General features: G+C 43.7%; 1 protein-coding gene across 3 annotated transcripts in view; it reads left to right on the top strand.

Moving 5' to 3' along the window:
* HSPBAP1 (HSPB1 associated protein 1) overlaps positions 1-8,252 on the top strand; it is a 51,878-nt gene extending 43,626 nt beyond the window's left edge. For 2 of the 3 annotated variants that reach the window (XM_077320476.1, XM_077320473.1), the window contains exons 7-8: positions 4,684-4,794; positions 5,501-8,251. In XM_077320476.1, the coding sequence (XP_077176591.1) occupies positions 4,684-4,794; positions 5,501-6,037 (648 nt within the window). In that variant the 3' untranslated portion in view covers positions 6,038-8,251. Of the gene's footprint in view, positions 1-4,683; positions 4,795-5,500 lie in introns of all 3 variants that reach the window. The other variant, XM_077320475.1, reaches the window with a different exon arrangement.
* Positions 8,253-9,955: the final 1,703 nt, after the last annotated feature.

The raw sequence follows: 9,955 nt of genomic DNA on the forward strand, positions 1-9,955 counted from the left end.
CCCATTGTGGTCATCAGGGATGTTAAGCTCGCTCTTGTATAGTTCTTCTGTATAATTTTGCCACCTTTGTTTGATCTCTTCTGCTTCTGTGAGGTCCCTACCATTTTGGTCCCTTATCATACCCATCTTTGCATGAAACGTTCTCTTCATATCTCCAATTTTCTTGAAAAGATCTCTGGTCCTCCCCATTCTATTGTTTTCTTCTATTTGTTTGCACTGTTCATTTAAGAAGGCATTCTTATCTCTTCTAGCTTTTCTCTGGAATTCTGCATTCAGTTGGGTGTATCTTTCTCTTTCTCCCTTGCCTTTCACTTCCCTTCTCTCCTTAGCTATTTGTAAAGCTTCCTCAGACAGCCATTTTGATTTCTTGCATTTCTTTTTCTTTGGGATGGTTTTAGTTGCTACCTCTTGTACAATGTTGCGAACCTCCGTCCATAGTTCTTCAGGCACTCTGTCTATCAGATCTAATTTCTTAAATCTATTTGTCACCTCCACTGTGTATTCGTCAGGGATATGATTTAGTTCATCAGAGTAGTAGCTTCAATATTTGTTAGTAAAGTACACACACCTAAAAGCTTATCTGTATTTAATGTTGAGTATTCAGTACCCTGGCATGGATCTTCGACCATTTATGCACTGGAAGTTTCATGCTGGGTTGCAGGCTGGAGTTTTAGTTGTGGCAGGTTGCCCCACCTCTTCCTGTACCCACCTGGGTGAGCATTTGGCCTGGTGCACTTCATCCACTCCCGATTCGTATTCCTGCATGAGAGCTGGGGCAGTGAAGTTCCCAGTGCATAAACGGTCTTCCAGAGCTTTTCCAAGGACTGGGGAGTTTTCTGCTCATGGAACAGAACTTTCTTACCTTCCCCATTCCAGTTGCAGTCCAAACTTTGGACTTTCCTGCTCTGGGAGATTACTCTGTTTCTCTCTCTATTCCCCCTCCCCCCAAAATCTTCTGCCAATAATTTATTTAATCCAGTTAATTTTGAAAGCTAGTTTTAGGTATCTTTTAAAATTGTTTGCCCTCTTGAGGTCCCTAATTGGGCAGAAAAGGTGACAGTTTTAAACCAGTGAATAGATACATCACGTCAGCAGCAACACTGGCAGCTTATTCTCAGTACTGAATCCTTTTTCTTTAAGAAATTGTAAGTTTGCATCTCCCTACCTTCCAGTCTCCAGCTTCCTGTTGCAAACTCAGACAAACAAGTCCTGTTTCTTTATCTCTCTCCTGTTTACCGTGAACTCTGGTGCCTGAGAACCATGTCACACCGTGGATCCGTTTTTCCTTGCTTCTGTAACAGTCCCCAGATTCAAAGCCATTTATTCCAAAAGGAAGGCTCTACCTCCACGACTCCTTCTAATGAAATTCTAAATTAATTTTTGTGTTTCACCGCCTAAAGGCACCAAGAAAGACATGGTGGCTTATAATGTGTAAGAATCAATTACGGGATTTTTGTTTCATCTTTAAAAAGCTGCATGCTGGTATCCTTTGTTAAAGACAACGTTTGCTTTTTTCCCTTCTGTTGCTATTTAAGGCTGCAATAATACATCAGTGGGCTGGCATTACTGTCAAATGACAGCATGCTCCTGAGAATTTAAAATAATTTAGTCTTGTGTCTGCAATAGTTCCCAAGGCATTTTCTGCTTCACAGTAATATCCTTTGTGTTTGACGAGTTTAAATCATTTGAAGAAACAATTTTGGACATGACTTTTTGATCTCCCTAAATTAAAGATCCTATATATTAGATAGTGTCCCTGTGGTATAAATTAATGTTCACAAGCCTCAGTTAACAAAGAGCTAATAAAATGTATTGTCGACCAATTAGAAAAAACGTAATTGAGTGATCACAAGGATTTTATGGGTATATTATAAAAACTCAGTTATGATACTAAAGGACGTTAATCCCCCGCCCCCAAATTCCTTAATGGTTTGATGTTCATATGGTGCAGTCCTTATGAAACCTCTGGAACTAGTTCATGCTTCTTCAGAACTCTAGGATATTATAGCTCATTATCAACATTTCAGCCAAGCGGTAGAATGTGTATGGAATACCAGCACACATTGTTCCTCACCTCTGTATGCATATGTGGATTCCTGACCACTTGCTTCCACATTTGCTGACTGTAGAAATGTTGCCAATACTTAATAGTGGGTTCAATAAAGTGGGGAGTCGCTCATAGAGGGAAACATCAGCTCTATGTTAAGATCACATCACAGAATTGAATAGCCCACCACCCCAAGATTCTATATAGTCCAGAGTTCCTGCTAAAGCCTGTGATTGGCCCCATGCAGGTTCCCCAAGTAGAAGAACTCCATCTTGCAGGCCCTGCAGAGCTCTTCAGGGAGCTCATTCCACCATGTCAGGACCAGGACTAAAAGGTTCTGGTGCTGGTCGAGACCACTTGAGCCAGGGACCACTAGTCTGTTTAGATTCGCAGACCGTATTGCCCTTCTAGGGGCATCAGGAGATAGTTGGTCCCTAAGGTACACTGGACCCAGACCGCAAAAGGCCTTGAAGGTCAAAACCAAGACCTTAAATTTTATATGGACCACCATGGGCAACCAATGCAGCTGCCGCAGTACAGGCTAAATATAGGCCCTCCATGATGTTCCAGTGAGGACCATCGCAGCTGCATTTTGTACCAGCTGCAACTTCTGGGTCAAGGATAAGGGCAGGCCAGCATAGACCGAGTTACAGAAGTCTAGTACAGACTGTCGCATGAATCACAGTGGCTAGGTGTTCTGGGGTCAGGTAGAGCACTAGTAGCCCTGCTTGGCATAGGTGGAAAAACGCCAGCTTAGCTACCTTTGTGATCTGAGCCTCCATGGAAAGGGAGGCATCAAAGGTCAGCCCTAGATACCTGGCTAGAGGTTCAATCTCCAGCTGCACCCCATCCATGCTAGGGAGACGTGCTCCCTGATCTGAACCCTTCCTCACCAGCCACAGAACCTTCGTCTTGGAAAGGTTGCGTTTCAGGTGACTTTGCTTGAGCCGGACTGTCACTGCTTCTAAACAACTGGTGAATGTATCTAGGAGGAATCAAGCTTGCCATTCATTAGGAGATAGAACTGGGTGTCATTGGCATATTGATCACAACGCAGCCCTTTGCTCCACAGCAGCTAGGCCAGAGGGCTCATATAGATATTGAATAACATGGGAGAGAGGACTGACCCTTGCGGGACTCTGCACAACAATTGGTAACTGCACGATTGCTCCTCTCCCACGGAAACCCTCTTTGCTTGATTCTGGAGAAAGGAGATCAACCATTGCAAGGTTGTCCCCCGTATTTCGGTCCTGGCAAGGTGGTGGGCTAATATATCTTGGTCAACAATATTAAATGCTGCTGACTCCAAATGGCTAGGTCAGAAGCCACACTGGAACAGATCAGGCACCGAAGTTTCCTCCAAGAATGCTAGGATCTAGTCCACAGCAGCCCTCTCCACCACCTTCCTCAGAAACACGAGATGCAAGACGGGGAGGTAGTTGGTCGGGTCCCGCAGATTCAGTGATGATTTCTCCAGCAGGGGGAAGACCACTGCCTCCTTAGAAACTCTTCCAGTGTGAGGGAGACAATATCCATGAGGGGACACACCACCCTCTGGTCACCACCCCTGAGGAGCCAGGAAGGACAGGGGTCAAGGGGGCATGTGGTTGCCCTCACCGCACCCAGCAGCTTGTCCACTTCAGTTAAAGAAATCCTGATGTTTCAGTTGTGGTTCCTGCTCTACAGTTCCACTAAGCCAGGGGTAGTCAACCTGTGGTCCTCCAGATGTTCATGGACTACAATTCCCATAAGCTCCTGCCAGTGTTTTCTGGCAGGGGCTCGTGGGAATTGTAGTCCATGAACATCTGGAGGATCTCAGGTTGACTGCCCCTGCACTAAGCCACTTATGCAATATTTAGAATGATATACACACTGGTCACTAAACATACAGGTAGATCTGAAATGAATGTGAGGATTGATATAATGGCCACCAGTGTCACAGAGACCTTGACACAACAGTGATAATTCCCCTTTGTGGTTTCTAGGGGGGAAAGGAATCTGGAATGGAGACAGTCTCAGTTAAATGCAGGCTCTCAAAAAATGATTTATTGTTTCCCTCTTCTTTCTCACGAAAAACACCATGCACAAGAAGAAGAGAAATAAGTTGCTCAGTGAATTGATTAGATCAAAGCAGAACTTATTGTACATAGCCATTCTGCCTTACAAAATAAATTTCTCTCTTCTTGAAAGGATTAAGCAGAGGGCTGTTAAAGAAGTCTTAGAAATACAGAATGCTGTTCCAGCCTCTGTGTTGGGAAATCTCACAAGGGAATTTTTTTCACATCTGGAAACCTAGGAAGCTGTCCCAGAACATGATATATACCATGTTATCAAGCAGGTTGTGTTTTATTTTTTTACATGGTCATCTTCAGCACTCATGTTGACTCTACAATTCTGCCTGGTTGTGGAGGTTACCTGTAGTGAGGCAATGGTACCATATAACTTGTGGCGAACAGGCTACATAGCTGTATGTAGGACCATAAAAATTCACATATACCCCGGACAAAAATGTCTTTGGTGCTGAAAATCTTTTCCTTCTTCAGTGCATCTTTGTCTTGGAGTTCTCTCTTAAGTCCTCTTTGCTTCTGCAAGATGTCGATTACTACATTATGTTCATTATGTTTCTTTCCTTACAGGATACAGATCACGAGGCTCGTGTAGAAGAGGCAATAACTCGGACCCTGATATGTGCCATCAAATCTGCAGACCAACTCAGCACTTCAGATTCCTGGCTCAACCCCACAGAGGTGACATTTCTTCTTCTGTTTCTTGCCATGACATCTACAACCTTTTTTGCCCAATGATATTTTCTATCAATTATACTACCGGCTATTCAACCCTGCAAGAATTTTTTTAGCATCTCTAGAGAAACAGGACATAGGTTTGCATGGTCACAACTTCTAGCTCACCACTTCTGGGATTTCTCAAAGCTTGAAGGATGTTTCAGAGGTTTCTCAACATTAAAAAGTTGAGAAAGGCTGACCTACAGAATATAGCACAATGTGTGAACTCTTGCCCAAGCAGATGTTCAGAATAGCAGCTATTTCTCCTCTGTTCAAATTTCTTTGGATGCAACTAAATAGGCACTGCACAGATGTTTTAAAATCACACAACCCAGTGCCTATTAGCTCATAATCTAAATAACATGAAAGGCAGAAGTAACTGGAAATAATGATGACTGGTTAATATAGTCATGTTATTTGACAAAAGTCTGGCAATGCTTCCTGAAAATGTGGAAAGGCCAAATGGACTGGATCTCAACTGGTAATACAATCCTGAATCTAAAGCCTCACAAATGGAGAACAGAAGATAGAGATCATAGTTTGGACAGAAAGGGGGTAAACCAAAAGGACATGATGTCAAAATAAAGTAAAAGTCTATGTACAAATAAGTACTAAGAGTAACAGAAGATGTTAGTTCAATGTGTGAATATGTTAATTTTTTATATTTCAGACTGAAGTAACATCCCACAAAACCAATCTTCAGTACTTAAATGCAGCTGTATCTGGATATCTAGAACATCAGAAGATAAATAAAACTGAACAGAAATATCCTGAGCCTTATAATACTGAAGGGGCTTTTGAAGACTCACATAAAAGAAGGAAAGTCCAAGTGGATGCAGAAAAGGGCTTCAAACTGATGCCCTGTGAATCTAATCTTGCAACCATCAAAACAAAAAAGGTGGGGGAAATCATTTTTGGGCCGAATCTCTTTAAAGTTCTCCCTCAGTCTCAGCAAACAAACCCAACAGGAACTGCTGAAAGTGACTGCAAAGAAAATGAAGGACACTTGGGGAAACTGCACTGTGCAGGGACAGTATCTATAACGAGTAATGACTCTGGAGCATTTGCTGATGAGAAGGATCCACGCAGCAGAGTGAGCTCCACACAAGCAGGCATTTGTACCAATGACTTGCTAGACTGTGTCCTAAATCCGCAAGTCATCAGTTTAGTGGCTCGGCTTCTGTTGGAGAGAGCAAGGTTTGTTTAGCGTCAGCCTACTTGTCGTTTTGAAAATAGGGCTCTAACGAGAAGCATTGCTTTAAAAAAAGCTGCCGTACTAAGTATTGTCTTAGAGCATTTTCTAAAAGCTTCGCTTTCATTCGGCATAGCAGCAAAGTATGTCAGCACTTCAATAGCGCCCATACTTCGAGGCATATAAAACTTGTGTGGCAGAACTAATGCTTGACATACATCGCACTTCGCACACATTATCTCAATAATGTTTATTACTGTCATGGTCATTATTATTGTTATCCCTGTGTTGCTGATGCAGAGAGAGAGCAGACCGTCCCTGAAGTTCATAGCTAAGCCGGGGTCTGAACTGGAGGCTTGTAGCTCATGTTCTGAACCATTATGTTGCCCTAATACTGTCACATCCCCCACTTAGCCAATTGATGTGCCAAATATCGATGAGTTAGAGAAATCTAGGACACAGCTGCACAGAGCTTTGTTTTGTCATTTACTCGGGGATCAGGTGTTCTCCTTGAGCCCCTCTGAATCTTGTATTGCTTCCCAGCCTGTCTGTGCAGCAGAAGGCAACTAGTTGGACTAGTATGTCCCACGGTATCTTCACAAGGGAATGGGGTATTAATTCAAGACCCTGGTTTGCTATGTCTTTAGCTGTGTGTTTGTTTAGGAAGGAGGAGATTTCTTCTAAGCTTCTCGTTTGATGCTAAAATCCTAAAGTCTGGATTTGATCTTCATCTACAGCAAAGCAGTCCAGTCTACTGTACCTTACTGCCACGGGGGTTGAGATCCACACGCCAATTTCCTCCATCCACAACGCTAAAAAGCAGCACAGAGGATTGCCATGCTAATGAGCTGTCAAGAAATATTATCTTCCCTTTAGGCACCATGTTGTTTATCTAGCAGGCTACCCCCGGAGTTTCATCTGTGCATCTGTTCAGAAAGACACTTGTTCTCAAAAGCAACAAACAACGTGTTTACCAATCCGCACAAAAACCTTATATCTTATTGCAGCTCCCTTCTTCCACTAGCATCTGCTTGATTTGCAGAGCAACTTCCTAAAATTCCACCCTGTGCAAGGGCTTGCTGCACATACGTGGTAGAATCCAATGCTGTGTAGAGCACAGCAGGTCTGGAAATCTTTTAGCGCTGTAGCGATTGGTTCAGGCGTCGTGATATATGCCTCTGGCAGATTGCCAGAGAAAGAAGAAATCAATGGGTAGAAGAAATAGGTACATAATTTTGTCTCTGGCTTACAGGAAGAGTTTTTCCCTAGATGTTTTGGAAGTTGGATGAATTGTCCTAGAATGTTAAGAGTAAAGGGATTAATGTCCTGTGACCTACTAGTTATTCTTGTCAGGGAGATATTGCTGAATAAACTTTGAAATAGTTTTGCCATACAAGGCAGTAAGAAACTGTTATGGTCCTCTGCAGAGTTTTACATTTCTTGCTTTACCTGCACCAGTGGTACTGAATGATACTGGCCCCAATCAAAGTTAGCTATGCTTTAAGCTGGTGGTTTTCACTGACATTTAAATGTGCATCATAGTGCATTGCATTGGATTATGGTGGCCATTGGAACTAGCCTTTTAAAATAGAATTCTCATTAAAAAGGGAGCCTACCATGGTGTAAACACCTTGTTGTAAAACATGGAATGCTACTGTGCCTTCCAGTGGCAACCTGAAATAAATTTTCCTGATGTCTTGCGTTAGCCATGTTTACCATGTGTAGCTGATATTTATTGACTTCAAGGTATGTTTGTCCATAGCTAGCGAAATGATTTGCAAGAGCAGCACCCTCCCACTAGACCAGTGGTTCTCAACCTAGGGGTTGCGACCCCATTTGGGGTTGCCTGGCCCCTTCATCGGGGTCCCTTGGTTGGTTGCTGCCGCGGCTGGCAGTAGCAGCGGGCGGTGGGGGGGGCAGCGGCAGATGGCCAGGGGCAGTAAAGCATTCACAATGATCGCTTCCACGCTGCCCAACTGTTGTGTGCGCGCGCGCACACTCACACGCTGCCCATGCACACGCCACCACCGCCAACCCTGCCACCACAGTTGGGGGTCACAACATGGGAGTGGTTGAGAACTGCTGCACTCGGCTTTTTGCTTGTGAATTGGAGCTTCTTTGCCGACCTGTAACATCAGACCCATCATTCTTGTTCTTGCCATTCTACTTAGCCAGTTAGCCTAAGCACATGCTTTCGTATGTTGATTTCAGCAATAAATAAATAAATCTTTGGCAGTATTCACAGCATGCGGATTATTGAGACAGGCTTTCCCCCCAATTGAGGGGACCTACACAGCCTCATGATTTTGAATTGTTAACCTTACCAAGGTTACAGGGTAGCAGGTGCAAAGGTGCAGAGGCTAGTTTTGGAGTGAGCAAGGACAACAGGGATCAATGAGGCAGGAGTAATATATAAATAAAGAAGATTCTTTCCTAACAGGTTGTTTTTAGAGACTAGATCAGCAGCATGGGGCTCCAGACAGTCAAGGGAGAAGCTTGACTGAGGCACATACATTTATGCTAGGGGTGGCTTTAGAGAGTGGTTTGAATTTTCTTTCATGCTTTTAGGCACAAACAGGTTTTTACTGTTTCGATCCATTCACACAAGCAGGATTCCAGACAGAGTAGCCTGTCCTTTCCCAAGAGTCAGACTAAATGGCAGGAGGTCTGCTCGTCACTAGAGACGGGCCTAATAACCAGGAACTCTGTACTCTCTCAGGGCTAGAGCCAAGAGAGCCAGTTTGGTGTAGTGGTTAGGAGTGTGGACTTTTAATCTGGCAAGCCAGGTTTGAATCTGCGCTCCCCCACATGCAACCAGCTGGGTGACCTTGGGCTCACCACAGCACTGATAAAACTGTTCTGAACGGGCAGCAGCAATCAGCAATTCCCTGGGTAAGCAAGGAAGGGACACAAGAGACGAACGCTGGCACATCCCTTCCTGCCCACCCACTCACAATCTGCCTAAGTTCATAAAATCAGCATCTCTGTCAAATGACTATCTAGCCTCTGCTTAAAAACTTCCAAAGAAGAACAACCCACCACCTCCCGAGGAAGCCTGTTCCACTGAGGAACTGATCCAACATTTCTTCCAGATATTTAGCCAAAAATTCTTTTAAATTAATTTCAGCTTTGGTTCTGGTCTGAGCCTCTGGGGCAACAGAAAACTACTCTGCTCCATCTTCTATATGACAGCAGTTCAAATATTTGAAGGCCTGAAACAAACCTGAAACAAAGCATAAGAATTTAAATATGATGTGTTAAATGGTGTAGAAATGACATAGTTAGAGCATACTTGAATGATAGGCAACAGTAATGTAGTATAAGCCACTGTAGTGCCTATCCCTTTACAATTGTAGCTTCCTGAACCAATACATTAGAGTACAGTTTTATTACTTGTTCAAAAAAGACCTCTTTGGTGTAGTGGTTAGGAGTGCGGACTTCTAATCTGGCATGCCGGGTTCGATTCTGCACTCCCCCACATGCAGCCAGCTGGGTGACCTTGGGCTCACCACAGCACCGATAAAACTGTTCTGACTGAGCAGTGATATTAGGGTTCTCTCAGCCTCACCCACCTCACAGGGTGTCTGTTGTGGGGAGAGGAATGGGAAGGCGACTGTAAGCTGCTTTGAGCCTCCTTCGGGTAGGGAAAAGCGGCATATAAGAACCAACTCTTCTTCTTCTTCTTCTTCTTTATCTGGCTCTGCCAAGTATGTGTGGTCTAGGTAGGAAAAAACAAGAAGACAGAAATCCAGAGAAGAGGAGAGCCTCTGAAGGGAAAGAACCCCAGGACTGTTGGTCTCATCTTTAGAAGGTGTATACTTTTTCTTTGTAAATCCATTTCCCATTGACTTCAGGGATTAAAAGCTTTGAATTGGCTGAGCATTTCAGACAGCATTCCATCCATATATTACTTGTCCTGTTGTAGAACCTTGA

Source organism: Paroedura picta, chromosome 2 (assembly GCF_049243985.1).
Source record: "Paroedura picta isolate Pp20150507F chromosome 2, Ppicta_v3.0, whole genome shotgun sequence".
Lineage (NCBI taxonomy): Eukaryota > Metazoa > Chordata > Lepidosauria > Squamata > Gekkonidae > Paroedura > Paroedura picta.